Source organism: Trichoderma gamsii (assembly GCF_001481775.2).
Source record: "Trichoderma gamsii strain T6085 chromosome Unknown Scaffold_6.2, whole genome shotgun sequence".
Taxonomy (NCBI): domain Eukaryota; kingdom Fungi; phylum Ascomycota; class Sordariomycetes; order Hypocreales; family Hypocreaceae; genus Trichoderma; species Trichoderma gamsii.
The window spans coordinates 884,933-901,758 of NW_020171343.1; the positions used below are offsets into that span (position 1 = coordinate 884,933).

The 16,826-nt window shown below is 48.3% G+C and overlaps 7 protein-coding genes across 7 annotated transcripts; 3 read left to right on the top strand and 4 right to left on the bottom strand.

Moving 5' to 3' along the window:
• Positions 1-245: 245 nt before the first annotated feature.
• Positions 246-1,910, bottom strand: TGAM01_v202581 (hypothetical protein; the record flags this gene model as incomplete). Its single annotated transcript, XM_018805026.1, has 3 exons — positions 246-620; positions 695-1,154; positions 1,225-1,910. The coding sequence occupies 3 exons, from the start codon at positions 1,908-1,910 to the stop codon at positions 246-248; spliced, it is 1,521 nt and encodes a 506-aa protein (XP_018661750.1).
• A 1,713-nt stretch (positions 1,911-3,623) lies between these two features.
• TGAM01_v202582 (hypothetical protein) lies at positions 3,624-4,654 on the top strand (the record flags this gene model as incomplete). Its single annotated transcript, XM_018805027.1, has 2 exons — positions 3,624-4,024; positions 4,075-4,654. The coding sequence occupies 2 exons, from the start codon at positions 3,624-3,626 to the stop codon at positions 4,652-4,654; spliced, it is 981 nt and encodes a 326-aa protein (XP_018661751.1).
• A 1,112-nt stretch (positions 4,655-5,766) lies between these two features.
• Positions 5,767-5,989, bottom strand: TGAM01_v202583 (hypothetical protein; the record flags this gene model as incomplete). The annotated part of the gene is made up of 2 exons (XM_024549019.1): positions 5,767-5,825; positions 5,878-5,989. Coding segments are annotated over 2 exons (171 nt in total), but the record flags the coding sequence as incomplete, so codon positions are not given.
• An 814-nt stretch (positions 5,990-6,803) lies between these two features.
• On the top strand, positions 6,804-7,645 carry TGAM01_v202584 (acetyltransferase; the record flags this gene model as incomplete). Its single annotated transcript, XM_018805028.1, has 2 exons — positions 6,804-7,200; positions 7,314-7,645. 2 exons carry the CDS (start codon positions 6,804-6,806, stop codon positions 7,643-7,645), a joined length of 729 nt encoding a protein of 242 aa, XP_018661752.1.
• A 597-nt stretch (positions 7,646-8,242) lies between these two features.
• Positions 8,243-9,685, top strand: TGAM01_v202585 (hypothetical protein; the record flags this gene model as incomplete). The annotated part of the gene is made up of 3 exons (XM_018805029.1): positions 8,243-9,079; positions 9,141-9,443; positions 9,509-9,685. The coding sequence occupies 3 exons, from the start codon at positions 8,243-8,245 to the stop codon at positions 9,683-9,685; spliced, it is 1,317 nt and encodes a 438-aa protein (XP_018661753.1).
• A 184-nt stretch (positions 9,686-9,869) lies between these two features.
• Positions 9,870-11,081, bottom strand: TGAM01_v202586 (hypothetical protein; the record flags this gene model as incomplete). The annotated part of the gene is made up of 2 exons (XM_024549020.1): positions 9,870-10,628; positions 11,022-11,081. The coding sequence occupies 2 exons, from the start codon at positions 11,079-11,081 to the stop codon at positions 9,870-9,872; spliced, it is 819 nt and encodes a 272-aa protein (XP_024406259.1).
• Positions 11,082-11,801: 720 nt separating this feature from the next.
• TGAM01_v202587 (hypothetical protein) lies at positions 11,802-12,955 on the bottom strand (the record flags this gene model as incomplete). The annotated part of the gene is made up of 2 exons (XM_018805031.1): positions 11,802-12,093; positions 12,147-12,955. 2 exons carry the CDS (start codon positions 12,953-12,955, stop codon positions 11,802-11,804), a joined length of 1,101 nt encoding a protein of 366 aa, XP_018661755.1.
• Between the last annotated feature and the right edge of the window lie 3,871 nt (positions 12,956-16,826).

Consider the following 16,826-nt stretch of genomic DNA (forward strand, 5'->3'; position numbering starts at 1 on the left):
ATTGGATCACTTTCGTCATTGCTAAATGATACCCGACGCTGCTCTGCGCTGCGTTTATTCAACATACATATTCATGCTATGCCAATGCCTGTGCTGTTGATACATGGTCTAATTATATACGCGTTTTCTTCGCATGATCCAAGCAAAAACCTCCAATACAGTAACTCTAAATGTATATCCAACCAAAATCTTTTACATAAAAGTTCGTCAATCGCGCGCTTTCGTTAAATATCCAATAAAAAACTTCAAAATATTCGTTTAATGCTTGGTCCAACCCACTCAACCACCTCACACTGCCTCTCTCCTCGCCATTTCTCAATCCTCTCCTTCAGCCAGCCGGATCTGTAGTCGACCCATTTGCCGTCCCTTTCTTCCGGCTCTCGCGCTGCGCCGTGGCTAAAATCCTGTGAGAGAACACATTCCTTGTGGTCTCTACCTCGCCAGTTCCACTGCTTGCAGTTATCGTCCTTTGTACATGCCTCCTCGCACTTTTCAAAGGAGTCTATTCCCGCTTCTGGGCCGGGCCTCCAGGCGCCCCAGTCGCCGTTGTCCCAGTTCTCCAGATTGTCAGAGGTACCAGGACGTTGGAATCGCCAGTAATCAGAGTAAAGCAATGGACGCTATAAACGCATGTTAGAGCCTTGATGTTCCCAGAGTTACGGCGATGGTTTCAGTGGAAAAAGCGATGGCATACCTCGTGCTTCCTTTGCCCAAACTCCCATTTCCAAACATCCACCATATCTTTTGGCGAGGTTTTGTGCAAGGTCATTATGGGCTGACACCAATAAAGGTTACTAAACGGGATTCCATGTAGACCATGAGGATTAAACATGGGCCAGTATCCCTGCAGAGCCACGCCGCTGTTCCACAAGGTCCAGCCGACGACGCTATCGCCGCAGCACTCGCCTTGAAGCAGAGGGAGCCATTGTTCAGTAACGGACGGGCCGCTATACTGGCCATGCGGGGCCACGTCGCGGTGTATAAGAGCTTTTACGGCTGCTCGGCTGAGAGCATATCCAGGGCCGCCATTAGCAAAGAACGTCTTGATATCGCGGTCGTTGTCATGGCGCCCAGGTGACGGTGAGCCCATGTATACGGGAGTATCGGGATCGAAGGTTGAGAGAAATCGGTATACATTGTCCCATACGACATATCTGAACAGGAGTTATTATCTCTGGCCATCGACGGGTAAAGTACTCTTTGTCAAGTAAAACGTATACATACGTATCAGTCTCGTAGAAGAAATAAAAAGGCCGATTGGGTTTCAACAGCCAAGCCCGCTCTATCTGTGGCAGGAACTTGAACTTATCAATCTTCCAGCCGTCGATTTTCTTCATCGCCTCCTTGTCCTCATCCAGCTTGCCATTCTTTTGCAGCTCTCTTTGTAGCAGGTAACTCGAGATATCTGGGTTGTATTCCTCATCGTAATACTTAGGAGGGAGGTTTGCGAGGACGTCAATCGCCGTGTGGTTGCGGATGCGTTCGTCGAGATCGGAGAATATGAGCAGCTCCTCAGGCTGGAAGCACGCACTGACGCTGTCGAGCTGAGCGTCTAATTTTGCACGATCCTCGCTGTGGCCGATCTTCAGCACAGGCTGGATGAGGCCCAGGAAGTGCTTCGGAAACGTCGCGCAGAGTTCCGCGGTCGTCTTGTTGCTGGGATCGAGAGACACGGGGTCGTAGTCGCTGACAGTCTCGTAGGGATAGTATCCGGACGTCTCGTTGATGCCCGGCGTGGGTTGCTCGGCGGGCAGTTTCGGCAGAGGCTCGCGATCATATTGTTGCCGCCAGAGCAGCCCACAGGCCACAAACAGGAAGGCCCCCACGCCAAACGCGATGCGAATCAGGCGCTTGTTCAAGAGGAAAAGCCCGACATTCTGGTTTTCCGCAGGCTTGGGGAAGAGTGCCATGATCGCTTGTTACATGGCCTTTGGCCTTCGCAAGACAACAAGAAGCGGCCAGACGCGACAATCGAATAGAGTCGGTCGGCCTTTGTGGCACTCCGGCGGCTCGTATCCTGGAGGACCCTTTTTCTTCACAGCCACAGAGTGCGACCAGGGGATGTCATTTTTTTGCGCCGTGCCTGGATATCGCCGGCGTCGCAGGCTGGATGGGGCTGCTTTGGCGTTATGAACTGTGTACATGCAAAATCTGCATGATTACTGCGAAAAGCTAGGTATAAGCTACCTGCCAAAACGTGGTGGCGTTTGAAGTTTTGGGTCCAAACACGGAGTAGCACTGTTAGCAGGTGGTGCCCCGAGGATCGAAGCAATCCTGTGAGTAGATCGCTGAAAGTCTTATTAATCCAGCAGATGGGCGCTTCATAGCAATTGTTGGCTTCTGAGGGCGATTGATTCTTATGATAGTTGACAAGGCAAAACCGTTGACAATATAGGACTGAGACTGGAAGCGGATACTGTCTCAAACAAAACCCGGACCCTGGTTTTCAGGGCGCAACTCACCATGAGGTGGCTTACAGGGGGCTTGCGCTTGCGACTAATCTTCAATCTTCTTTCAAATGCCAGTCGAGAACACCAACTTAATTGTCTTGTAGATATTTAAGAAGCGCCTTCTTTTACTCATATCTGTTGTCAGTCGTTATCTTCCATAATCTCATTGATGGTGCGTACCACTTCTAGTGTTGCTCCGTTTTGTATATAATCCAAAATGCTCTCTCCTGCTTTTATAGGAGGAAAGGCTATTCTCTCAGATTTTGCCGATAGGGAAGAGGACTATCTCTACATTTTGGATGCCAATTTGCATGGCACCCGGTGTCTGGATTCGAGATTGATACAGACCCCGCGATTGGGTACCTCGTATGGAAATAACCAAATCAGCACAGTCACGGGCTTTTGTACATGCACTTTTGAATCTTGTCTTGACTAGATACCGCATCCCAAATCTTGCGTGTGAGAGAGTCAAAGTCTCCCGGTCAAGCGCATCTTCAGGCAGCTATGCAAAGCCAGCATGTTTCGCCATATGCCAGAGATGTTCCTGCTTGGGTAGCAACAACGCTTAATGTGCGACAAGTTCGGTTGTAGCTTGTATATCAATTTCCTGCAGATGATCAAGTGTAGATCTGTTGTCATCATGCGATACTTATTCGGGCATTTGGTAAACGCAGCTTTGAAACACGGAAACAGACGGCGGCGTAGATTTGAGCGAAACGAATGTATCTAGAGTGTCTACGTGAGGGAGCAAGCTTGCATCAGGCTAGCTGTCAGTTGCACGAATACTTCGAGCAGTGGCACCTCTGGGTACAGGAATATTTTCTGATGGGTTTTTGGTGGTCCACAACACAAAGACGAGACTCATTAATGAGACATGTTAAGAGATATGCAACGGCACTACCAGTCATGGGATAGAATGCAAATTCTCAAGTTCCCTCCAATGTAATTATATTTCCATCAGTCATTGTAGTTGCTAGCTAGGCGTCGGTCTTGCTGAAATGGCTAGTGTATTAGCAATGAAGATCGGGACGAAAGAAACCAGCAGAGACGCGATTGTGCGCAGACCCGTAGATCAGCCAACACAAAGTTTTTACCTACCTGACCTACCTTTGACTCGAAGAAGTCTTTAGTACCAGTAGCCACCAAATTTATATCGAAGTGCGACCAATCACAATGGAAAGCAGCTTTGCAGCATTGTCAAAGCATCAGATATCTGAGTTCTTCGCGAATCAAACTTCCCTAACGCAGCAGCAATGCGATGAACGAGCTGAACTTATCGCGGGCACGTCTGTCCACCCAGCAGTCGTACAAGGCGGAACCAGCTACACGGTTGTCAACGAGGAGATTGCTGTCCAGTTTCGCGCTGAAGGCTCCCTGCTAGACATCGAGTTTCTCGGCCACATTGAGCGAGCCTACGCGGGCTTCATGCCACATCATAGTAGCGCTGGCAAGCTAGGCAACCTTCACATCTACACGATGAACAACATCGGGGGAGTGTCGATGTATCTTGCCCGGAGCGAGCTGCATCAGAATGACTTTCGCCTTCTACATCGAACTCTGCAAGATTATGCAAGGTCTGTCAATCCCAAGTCCAAAAACACGCAGCTGACTCTTCCTGATGCAGATTCTTCGCCTCTGCCTGGCACAACACGCCGGCATCGATGCTGCTTCCAAAGCGCGAGACACTGTTGGAGGACTACTCATCGCAGCTTCGGCAGCTCTATGATGGGCTGCCGATGCGCTTTCGATCGACTCTGGATGATCTCATCGCCCGTCTCCCCGACCTCTTTGCCGAGGACTGGCCGCTCGTACCCAATCACATTGACCTCTTGGAGAACAATATCCACGTGGACCGGAGCGCCGGGCAGATTATGGGTATCTGCGACTGGAAAGATACCGAGGTCAGTCCATTTGGGATGTCGCTCGGGGGCCTCGAGACCATGCTTGGAATCTGGAAGATGAAAGAAGGCTGGTGCTACTATGCCAACCAACAGGCCCTCCGTGCCCATTTCTGGGGAGCTTTTTACAATAGCATAGGACATACCTCCGAGAAGCAAAAGGAGCTCATAAATCTTGCGAGATTGGTTGGCATTTTCCTAGCGAATGGCTTCGAGTTGGATGATAATGAGAATAAGGTACCCGCTTCTGAGGGAAATCACGACCTGCAATACCTCGAAGCGGTTGTTCTGAGTCATTGGCAGTAATTCTAATGATTCCTCTGTCTATGTATTCAGTCCCGAGGGTTTGTTGTCGTAGCAGAAAAGAGGAGGAAGAAGGGGGGGGAGCAAGGAGGGCAGCTAGGTAACACAAATTGTCATAAGCTGTTATGTCTCCATTAATTGGAAGCCCATTTCACCCTTGCATATACGGCCAGGGATACAGTCACCCAACAGAGTTGGATACTGCCTCGCTGCCTCTACAAAGCTAAGAAAAGCAAGCCTTTGATTGAAAGCATTGCGTATTGGTACGTGCGTGTATAGAAAATGAGAGCAGTGCCAGCGATTGATCGATAAAAGTTCATTGCACGTATGAGCAACGGCGTGTATGCTCCGTCTGTACCACGCTCCATGCTTGAGTCACCCTGAGCCACTCAGTCAGACTGAATAACAGGTACCAATGGCTTAGAGGAAGATGAAACGATGTCTAACACGAACCTCCACCTCTCTGGGCTATGTGTAGCCTACGTTAAGAAGTACTGGTACAAACTCTTAGAAATTTACCTGGGCAGGTACAGGACCAGAGAAAGGCGCAGAATTTAAAGAATGCACAAGAGGGAAAAGAAGGTACAGGACGGACCCCCCCCCTTCACAGTTAGAAAGAAGAAGAAAAAGGGCACAGGATTAGTCGAATTTCTGGGAGTCTGGAGGAAACTTATGCCTTGGCTCGGTCCCAGGCCCAAGGGGAATTGGCTCGAAATGAGGGTAAGTGTGCTCCAAAAAGCGAGGTAGATGCAGGTGACATATTTGCGAATTCTCTGTTCTGTTTTCGAAGGAAGAGTATGCTCTAGAGCTTAACTCCAATGAATGCTCCCCAAATATGATCCTAACATAGGTAAATACTTCGAGTCGTCAAGTATTAACCTGTGGCGGGCGATGCCTACCCACAGATGCCACAAAAAGCCAATCGCTTTCCCGCACAACGCGAGTACAGCATCTTGGATTGCCTCAAGTACTAGCTGATCGCGCTTTACTTGCATATTCTGCCGTGGTCCATAAGAAACACTTTAAAAAAAATTAACCCCACAATATCCTTTTTGGTAGACATCATTACGGATTGCTAGTGATCCGACTTTCCCTCAGTCGTCCAGTAACTATGGTCAGAATTGGCTATGAGGTGTGGTTTTCGTCGGGAGAACTGATCGTTGCCCTTTCGTCACTATTGAGGTCAGATTTGCTGTGTTCTCAGAGCATCCCATGTGTTCACCTACTCCTACTGATCCACAAGATTTGAATGGCGCCAACAGCTGATACCTTGCGACGCCATATGTGAAGGAGAGAGCGCAAAGGCCCGTTAGTGCTTGGACAAAGTTTGAAACCGGCTTAGACAATGATGCACCGTTGGACGCCGTATATCTTTGAAAAGAGTATGCAGAGAAATGCGGGAAACTTCCGTGAGGAAGAAAGGATACACTATCGTCTCCTCGCTGTTTGCCGCTGCCTGCAAAGTATAGCTTTTCTCCGCCGTCTCATTTATCCATCAACACGCGGAAAATAAGCTTAGAAGTTTAACATTCTCCGGAATAAATTCCGACAATTTTCTACATACCAAAGGCGCTAATCAGCAGCGGATCAGATAACTTTAATCCTCCTTGCATGATCCCCAAATTGCCAAGCATTCTATGGAGCGAATTCGGCAGAGCATCTCCATTGGGACAAACAATCGTTTCCATCCCACTCGTTCGCTATGCACGCTTCTGGTGGAAACTATCGAATCAAGTGCTTATTTAGCCTTGCGAAGCTGGTTGGCTCCAAAAGGCAAGCGTGTGAGGCGCACCTTGGCCACCAATCTACTAGACCATGAGCCTCTCTTGGCCTTTGACCTTGAGCGCTCGGCGTTTCCAAATTCGATATTTTTACCTAGTTTCGCCATCAGCTTCCAATACGGACGGACTTTTGTTACCGTGCTCGGTCCCCCTGTGGTGCCACATGCTAGAAATGTTTTCTAGCCATCCAACCAACCTGTCTAATTCGGTTTCGGCAGGAACTTCAAGTCAGTCTTCAAATTATAAATATGACGGACTGCTCTTTCAACGCAAAGCTCGCCTCGTTTACGCTGTGACCTTTCTCATTGAATTCTCAAAGACCTACTTCAGCCTTCAAACGTTGGATCGACTGCGATTACCCGCAAACGGCCATGGTTCAAGTTGTCCTCCCGGCCTTGATCCCGGACATTCCCAAGGTCTACGATGTCTACTTTAACGCTTTCCAAAATGACCAAATGGGCAAGATCATGCTTGAGATTCTCTTTCCAGGAGTGATCGACGACGACTTCAAGAAGGCACACGCTGCCGGAACACTGGCTTACTGGCACACCAGCGCATCCCAGTACACTTTCAAATGCGTCGACACGAGCACCGGGGACATCATTGGCATGGCTCTCGGCGATGTTTACCTGACAGAGCGGAACGAGGAGGAACGAAGGAACCAGGGTGTACCCTGGCTTCTCGGGGAACAGCGAGAAAGGGCAGAAAAGATTTTAAACCCTCTATGGGAGGTCAGAGAAAGACTATTTGGCCGTAGGCGCTATATCTGTACGTTCATCCTTGGTGAGATCCACATTTTCAGCCCTCAGCTGTTGGTGGGAGTGCATGCCAAGAGAGGCAGCTTTTTTTGCTAACAACGCCCGCTTTTTTATTTGGTTTAGATTGCCACGTTATTGGCATTGATCCGAGGCATCAAGGGCGCAAGGCTGGAGCTTTGCTCGTGCAATGGGGTATGGACTTGGGCGAGCGCGCAGGGCTACCGGTTTACTTTGAGTCTTCTCCCTCAACAGTTGGACTGTATAAGAAATTGGGATTTGAGCTGCTCGACGAAAAGATCGTACACAAAGCGGAAGTATTGGGAACAGAAAATGACATTGAAGTTCCTCTGATGATCAGGATGCCATCTCTTGCCGGTGGGATGAGCTTTACAGAGTGGAAGTCCAAAGGTTATCCCGAGTTTGGGGCTTCGGATATTGCGCCTAAACTGGTGTAGGGATGGCACGTTGGTCTAGATTTTACCATATTAACAGCTAAATTTTTTTTACAATTTGAGGTGTTATCAAGTACCCTAGCTTCCAATTATGACTCATAGTGCCCTCAGCTCGAAATATTGAAACGAGTAGGCTGTGTAAACTGGCGGCGGTGCGAGTCCATGGTTGGCAAGCTGGCCAGAAGTGATGGTGCGCGCAGGGCACAGATGCGCGATTATCAGATCATCAGATAACTCTTCTGGTCCACATTGGATCAAAATATCCCTGAAATTGCATCCATTAGCGCCAGAGCTTGCGGCTAACGATCCCTCTCCACTGGGGTCCAGTTGTCTTTTGGCGTTGCCGTGCCGCTAGCAACGATTCCTTTGCTTAGATGAGAACGTTAAAGCATGGAAATCTCCGAGTCGGACTCCGGACACAGTCGGCCGGAGAGGCCTCGTCCGTGACGCTGAGTTCGGCATTTTCATTCTCTTCGCTGGCTTGGGGGTTTTTATCCTTCTCTATGAAAACAATGGCGATTCTGGGAATTCTTCTCAATGAGTTCCTGACTTCTCGATAGGATATCGCAGAGAATCTATTTCTAAAGCCGGAAAACAAAAATGTTGGAAAAGACAAAGTTATACACCAAGATTGTCGGCTATGCCCTCGTTATGCTTTGGACAGAGCTGCGGCTCGCTATCCGAGGTGCCATAGTACGACGTCAAGCCGCTCTGTTTGGGTCTCTTGGAGGAGAAGAGAGAAGTCGCAATATCGTCATCGTCGGTGCGAACTTTGCGGGCTACCGTGTCGCCCAGATTATTGCAAAGAATCTCTCTCCCCGTAGCCCTTATCGCGTCGTGGTCGTTGAGCCGAACAGCCATTTCCACTTTACCTGGGTGCTTCCTAGATTCTGCGTCGTCAAAGGGCACGAACACAAGGCGTTTATTCCTTATGGAGGGTACTTGGACGGGGTTATCAAAGGGTCATATCGCTGGATCCAAGACAAGGTTATTGATATCGACCGAAACACTGTGAGGCTACAGGGCAGCGAGGAATCAATACCATACGAGTTTCTTGTCATTGCTACAGGAGCGGGTGTACAAGACGGCCTTCCATCACGAGTGAATTCGACAGAAAAGGCGGATGGGGTGAAGCTCCTACAAGGCATGCAAAAAAGGCTCGAATCAGCGAAAACAGTTGTTGTCGTCGGAGGAGGTGCTGCCGGGGTCGAAGTCGCCACAGATGCCAAGGACTTATACCCAGAGAAGCACATCATCCTGATTCATTCTAGAGATGCGGTGATGCATCGCTTCGGCAAAGGTCTTCAAAAGTCTGCGCGTGAAGGGCTTGAACGATTAGGCGTCGAGCTCATCCTTGAAGAGCGCGTGGTAAATGAAGACGCGGCGTCTGGAGTGGTGACTCTGAGATCCGGCAGACAGATTACCTGCGATTTCTTTGTAAGTCCTCCTGGTAGCGTTGTATCATGTTACGACTGACCTAATGGGTGATATCTCACAGATGAATTGTACCGGGCAAAGACCACTATCCGACGTGGTTGCCACCCTCTCTCCCAGTTCGATTTCATCCTCGGGCCACATCAAAGTCAAGCCAAGCCTCCAGATAGCCGACGATTCTTTACCAAACATATATATTTGCGGCGATGTTGCCGACACGAACACGCCGAATCCGAATGCGCGATCGGCGATGCGACAAGGCACAATTGTGGCAGATAATATCCTCCGTGCCGCTGCGGGCAAAACTCCCAGTTATGTCTATGAGAATCAATGGGCGGACGGCGTAATCAAGTTGACCCTGGGACTGGTATGCTATGCGCCCAAAGCTATAGTGATATTAATGTTCCTCATTTACTAATAAGTGGCTTCTAGGATCGATCAGTTACACATCTCGGGGATGGAAACTCCGAGTTACTATTTGCATCAAAAGAAACGGACGAGGCTCTAATGTCAGCCATGGCTTGGTCGCGCATGGGAGCGAAGCCATTCGAAGATACGTACATGGATGCTCACACAGCTGAAACTGAAGCAGACATCAGCAAATCTTAATGCAATGCAGTTGAGAAAGATGGTTAGCCCGAGTTTTTGCTTCTGATGGCTAGACTCTAGAATTCATTCAACACAAGGCAATCCTAGAATGTTCAAATGGTATAATTTGTATTGGATATCACAGCGTAGCTATTGAAGCTTGTGATAATATCTGTAATCTTGCTTTCACAACTTGAGATGCGTCCTAGTGAAAGGTGGCAGCCCAAACATCCATGGTCCACGACTTCTTCACCTCCATCGTCTCCAAAACTCCAAGAACGCCATCTCGAGCCGAGCGCAAGAGCGCCCTGACCTTTGGATCCTCCACCTTTTCTTCAATCTCCTTCAAAAAGTTTGGACTTTTGACTGTTCCCGTCTCCCACTGGCCATCCAAGAGTCCCGCTTCGGGCACCAGGAAAGTCTCTCCATCAAGAGTCCAGGCATTCTCATTAGCAGCATCAGTAATGGCACCCGGACTGGAAAGGCACCGAATATTAGCTTGGCTGCCCTTGTTGTGCGCCTCGAGGGTAGCTCGCGCCACCGAAGCAAGGACATGTGGCAGAGCATTCTTCTCCGTCGCCTTGAGAGCGTATTCCGCAACAAGAAGAGACGTTGCTCGCCCCTTCAAGGCGCCCAGCATCTTGGTGAGCGTGGCAGGCGAGTCAAAGTACCAGATGCAGTGGACAAAGACGACATAGTCCCACGATTTATCCGCATTCGCCGCCAAGTAGTCGATCGGATCGGCAAAGTTCCACGAGATGCGATCTCCTATAGCGCTTTGGGAAAGATGCTCTTGTGCCTGAGCCAGCGTCCAGGGAGATCCGTAGTCTGGACGTCCTGGATCCACGGCGTCAACATGGCCAGTTGGACCCACGGCTTCGGCCAAAACCGCAGTTGTCGTGCCTTGTCCGCATCCAATTTCGAGGATGCGGCTGCCTGGCGGGATGCGCCAAGCGTTGACGAGCTTGATGCGATGTTCTGCCTGGGGAATCTCTATAGCGAGGTGCATTTTGGCATCTGGGACCGTGCGATGGTAGTTTGCGATAGTCGCCGCAGCCGTTGCCGGCATGGGCTCAAAAGATGCGGAAGAAGACATTGTCGGGTGGTTGGATTCCTTTGATGGAGATGGAGATGTTTCTGATCAACTGAGCTTCCATCTTTATACTTTGTCTTTCTCTGAAGATCCTATATTGTTAAGTTCTTTCGTCCAGAGCGTTTTTGTTTCGTTGTTTTGGTCAGATTGGCTAATCAGCCTTGCCATTGACAAAAGATCATTGCTGTGAGTCATGACTATTGATTTTCATACCCACTTCATGATCAAGCTTGAGTACCCCGCGCCACCTTCAAGGGAGCGTACAGTATGGACAACCCGAGCACATAGGTCACCCTCGTAAGCTGTACGAGGCAATTTGGACATTGTACTGCTCTTCATTTCAAGATGATCTTTATAATTTGTCTTTTTCGCTTAAAGTAGCTAGTCATTGGGTTGGGTGACCTATATCCAGCCTGCCATTCTAGACCTCCCCAGATCTCGATACGCTTAGTACTGTCATCCTGATTACCAAAACGGGCTAAAAAGGTCACCAAAGGAGACCTACTGGCAACACACAAAGTTGCCCTGCAGGAGCCTTTGACTCACTCGTCTATACGATTACACGATGCTGGGCCCTTTGTTGAAGAGGTTCCAAGACCCTTGCGTGGAAACTTGATGTGGTGAGCTAGCCGCTCTGCCAAGCCTGTTAAGGCAGGACAAAATCCCGACAATGAATCATTCTTTTGCGGACATTATTTGATAAGTAATCCGAAGCGATAGCCTATCAAAGAGTCATACAAAGCCAGCTGAGCAAATCAATCGCTAGTTGCTCTCAACATCATCTATCAGCAGTTGCACATTGATTCCAAGCTCGGTGACTATTTTGAACCCGCCATCCGACACATTATTCAGCGAGTAAAGTATTTTTGCTTTGTTCTGCTTATCTTAGGTATTAGGAGCAGGGAATTCCGTTGGTCCATCGAGACAGACTCACGGTCTGTAAGCAGACAGATAGTTGCTTTAACGTTTCGAATGTCACCAGTAGACATCGTAAAACCCCAAGCATTTTTCTTGAAACAGATCTGTAGTTGCTTTGATGCTTCTCTAAAATGTAGTCTGGAGCTTCGGATAGTCCTCTGCGTGTGCCTTCAAATCTGCATAGATTGAAGCAGAAGAATCTCCCGGCATATGCTTCATCCGCTTCAAATCCTCTTCTTCCAATTCTTCCATGGCCTCGAGCGGCTTCTCCTTGTTCGCTTTCTCATCTTCTTCTTGAGGTGTCAGAGCTTTCTCGATTCCCGAAGACTCGCCTATGAGCAGAATCTGCGAGTTGTCGTAGTCGAAATGATCTGGCTGCGTTGGAATCCATCTCAGGTCCCGGAACTCTTCGAGGATCCTGCGCAAGGAGATTAGCAACTTGACAACGGGATATTACTATGCAACACGTACTTTTTGGGGTACTCTGGCCCTTTGGGTAGCTGAGCCGAAGCTGGCCCTGGATATTTCGGATTCTTGGTGCTGATGATGAAACTGCCTTGTTCTTTGACTTTGAGAGCGTTTTGCACTTCGCCCAGTTTTTGCGGAATTGTAAGCATATACGCCAGATGGCTTTCCCTTCCAGTAGTCGTAATGGCGTAGACACCTTCGCCAATCGGGGTCGCTGCGGGAGTATGCCTGGTTCCTTTGGTCTTTGTCTCGTACTCTTCGCCAGCAAGAAACTGGCCTTTTATCTCGTCGTAAGAAGCTCCCGACTTCTCTACAAACGATAGAAACCGGTCCCTGCCGCTTGATGGAAGCACTTTCTTTGGCACAACGAGAATTCGCGTGTTTCCAGCGTCTCTAAGCGGCCCCTCGCTCAGCTTGGCATCATGCGCTATTGGTCGTAGAATGATGAAGCTTCGTGCAATGTCGTTCACTTCCTCTGGCTTCTCCACTTCGACGCGCCCTCTGATGAAGAAATAGATGATGCCTTTCTCAAGAATGCTTGATGGAACCTCGTCGTCTTTTTTCTCTGCAGCGGTGCCGTTTCCATTTGCCGACTTGGTATCGGGTTTGGAATCTGCTGGTTCTTCCTTCACGTCCTGACCAGTGTCGTCTTTTTTCTCTTTGCCATGGTCGTTAATCGTGTCAGACAATGCTTCTTCCTTTTCTTCGACTTTGGTTCGTTTCGCGTCTGGATTTTCTACTTCAGTCTTGTGCTTATCTCCAGCAGAGACCTGATCTTGGCTTGTTTCGGGGTCTACTTTTTTATCTGCCATGGTTAGATATTCCAGCTAGTTAATTGAACTTGTTCACACAAGATTTCTCGATGCTTAGGTAAAGGGAGAATTGAGGCATACCATGAGGCTGCTCGCGCCAGCCTAAATAGTTGTCGATTGATTGTGATGTCATCCACTTGTCATGACGAAGATCGTAAATCATGTCAGCCACGGCGGGAACGAAAATCTAAAAATGACCATTCCCGAGTATAACTTTTCTTCTTTTTGGTGGAATCGCACGACTGTTAGCCATTTTTGCACATAATGGAACTATAAGCCGCATTGGCAGCCTACTGTCGATGTTCAACAAGAATTGGCTGGCTTTGCAACAGCTTGAGATGCGAGGCTTGTAAATCCAGGTAATTTTGCCGCGATATGAATTTTGGGAAAATGCGCGTCGTGGTCAAAGCGTTTGTTTCACGAATGCAAGAACAGCTAAGTCAATCACTCGCCTGCAGCAACCAAGAATATACGCAGCCCAGATTATAGTACCAGTTTAATTCAACTGACGGCGTATATATCCCTAAATAATAGCTACTCTTATTCCCACGGCTCGAATCGCTTTCAATTACTATATGCATATCTCTTTTTGTCTCCTGTAGCTTGTTCATCCGGGACCAATATTTGGCTTGATTGCTGTGAACAAGTCTTTCAGCGGCGGCATATTCTTAAAAAAGGATCAAAGATGTAGCTTTCTTATGACAATTGTGATAATTTCTGGCGCAAGAATGAATTGAAGCTTAAAAAAATACAGTGCTATCTATACTACTTTCTGAGCAACGACGATCAAATTTGGGAGATTTGCCCGTACTTCAGCATTGCTAGTTCTATAGTGAGAAAGGCTACTAACTTGGCAGGTTTCTGGTTCATCATCATGTTAGCTAGAGAGAGATCGGCTCGAGTGCTTCCAAGATGAATGCGGGATAAACATTGTACACATTAATCCCACTAGGTAGGTATTACTCCCAAAGATTCTTTCGATATGTTTAGCTAGTTAATGTTCTGCTATTCGAAGGCCCTGTGTTTCGAAGAGTCGATCATTCTCGAGTCGGAATGTCGTAGTAATATATCTCTGCTTCAAAGATTCATGTTGTTCTTTCTTGCCCATCCATTTGGTCGATCGCGTCGCGCCTGGATCTCTCGTTCGATTGTCACGTTTCATTTTGTCGGAATAGGAGAATGGATCTGTCTAATGCGTCTCAAGATCAGCGAGGAATAGGCAACAGGAAGTCGGAGGGCTTTCTTTGGTTAAACTGGAGAGGTGCGATTTATGGGGCCTTTCTCGAAGAAGAAGAGAAGGAGGGAGAAGAGGAAGAGAAAAAATAGCAAAGGCTGAATTGCCAGTAGCTTGGAAAGATATTGGCTTCCTCAAAAGCGATCAGAATTTCTCGAGATGGAGAAGCCGGTCCATCTAGCTCGTTGCCAGCAAGGTGGACTAAGGGCATCTCAATGCAGGAGAAATTCTCCTAGAGAGTATTATCTCACTTCTAGTATGCCTTCTTATCTTCACTGCTAGGCGCAGAGGTGTAGGCGTAATCTTCGGTTTTCCACCAAGGCCTTCATGGAGTGGGAAGAAGTCGTTCTAGCGATCTGCTCGAGAGAATACGCAGGCTTGGATGCTGACACTAGCTACATACCTTAATCTTGCTTCCTCTCGAGTCCCAATATGCTCTCTATCTGTGTTAAATTCTGCGTAATTTCGGTACAGCTGGGCTGGTTCGTGAAGAGAGAAATCTTGACAAGATTTCAGGGTCGCTCCATATGGCGACCGATGGGAAAGAGAACTGAGACTACAAGCAGGTCATGGGAAGGGAGCAAACTCAGTAGAATGGAAGAAAAGGCTCTGTGTAGATTCAGAATCAAGTGGTGGAGAATTTGGTGTCACTTTGTGAGTGTTTTGGCGCTGAAGCATCATCAGGATTTCTTTCTCTGCTTCGTTTCGCCAGCAGAGGGTTCACCAAGGAGACGAAGGGTCGCGTAAAGCAGGATTACAATAGCATTTCTTGCTACTCTACAATATCTGCGACGCTCTTGATCAACGAGTGAAATCCATTTCTCAAAACGACAGCAGTCGTGCCATACAGCACCCGCCTTGATGAGCACGCCGCTAATCTCCCAGCACAAACAAAACACCAAGGCCAACCATCAACAACTCAGAAGTTTAGAGCGAGAATTTCTTCTTCGAGTCCAGGCATATAGCCCCAAGCTCAATGAAAAAGCAGCCTTCATCTGAAGGCTTGGCTTGTGCCAAGCCTCCTGGCTCTTGAGTTCGCCTACCCAAGAGCCTAATCACTAGGCCGGAGCACAACTGTCTCGCCGGGTTCTGTGCTGGAGTTTTACTCCATGCGAACGAGTATCCCCGAAGGGAAGGGCGGCGCTGAGGAAAGGAAAAAGGAAAAGAAGAAGAGAAGAGAGGTAGGGGGAAGGCGAGGTTTAAGTAGGCGTGGGCGGGTCCTCCTCGATCACTCGAGGCACGTGAGCGCCTCAGGCTGCGGCTCTGGTCTGGCAACGAAGTGAGGGAGATGACGTCGACTTTGTTTATTGTTTTATGATGCTGATTTATTATTGGGGGGTTTCCGTTTGCTTGCATGATCCCTCTTTTTTTGTTGAGTGTTTATATTTCTCGGTGGAGTGAATTGCTCTCTTGGTGGCCTCGAGGTCCAGACCGCTACCCCCCCACGTCACTCTGCAGATGCAGAAGATGCAGAAGATGCAGAAGATGCAGAAGATCCACTAGCTACTGACCTCTCATGATACCATTCTGGTGTTGCACTCCTTGACGTTGTGTAGCTATCTCAGTAGTATGAATGGATGTATGTCGTAGCCCCTGAATTCTACCAAACGCGATGGTGTTGCTGCTTCGCATGCATCTGTGGCTATACGTAGCTATGCAGCGTAGTTCATTTACAGTATTGGTTGCGAGCCAGATTGCAAATCGTGATGCTGTGAAGAAGTGACAGCGCTACACATTTTGTTGGTGTTCTTCGCCGGCACTGCCAGATGCACCCTATGCTCCTCTTTTGACAGCAACATTATCAAGGCCTTGATTATGCCTTCATTATTTCCAATATTAAATATTGGTACATCTCTTTCTCAGGACTATCAAAGTCTCGAGCGTCAATTGCGTTTTCCCTCCATAACCCTTGTTCGCTATTCACTATCAAATGCTCATGCTGCCACTCGTCTGCAGCACATGCATCTTCTGCCTCTTGGCAACCACACCGACTTTTGATCTGATGTTTTGCTTTCCGGAGCATAGCTATTGGTCCCGCATTCTGTTGGGGGGGTTTGAGAAGTGATGGGGCATTTCTTATTATTCTTTGTTTACTCTCCCCCCCTCCCCCTGCTACCCATCCTCTCTGCACAATAGCAGTCGACCGCCCCAGCCATGCTCTCCTCTTATATATTGCGTAGAAATCTTGGTATTTTCTATCTCCACCACATTCTCTCTTTCATCTCTCTGTCTTCCTCCAAACTCTACTCTTCCTGCTCTCAGACACTTCGCACATCAGTGTATCTCCATATCAACCATTTTCGTTTCTTCATCATGGAATGCCAGAACATCTTCCTGGCACGCCCGGACTTTTCACGCATCCTATGAGCAGTTTCTTCCTCTCTGGTTCAAAATTTCCTCTCCTTCAATCACACCGAGCCCCGCTGCTATCAGCATCATTCATCTTGCATTACCATTCTGCGTCCAGTCGCTCCAACGCCTGTTCCAAGTATCTCGCTCCATCTTTGTATGTTTTTCTCTCGATGCGTATCATTAATCCTCTTCCTGTCTGTCCGTACGTTTCTCTCTAACTCTGTCTCTATAGACTTTACGCCGTTAGAAGAATGAGGATTCACCATCTACCAATTTGCCTCTAGA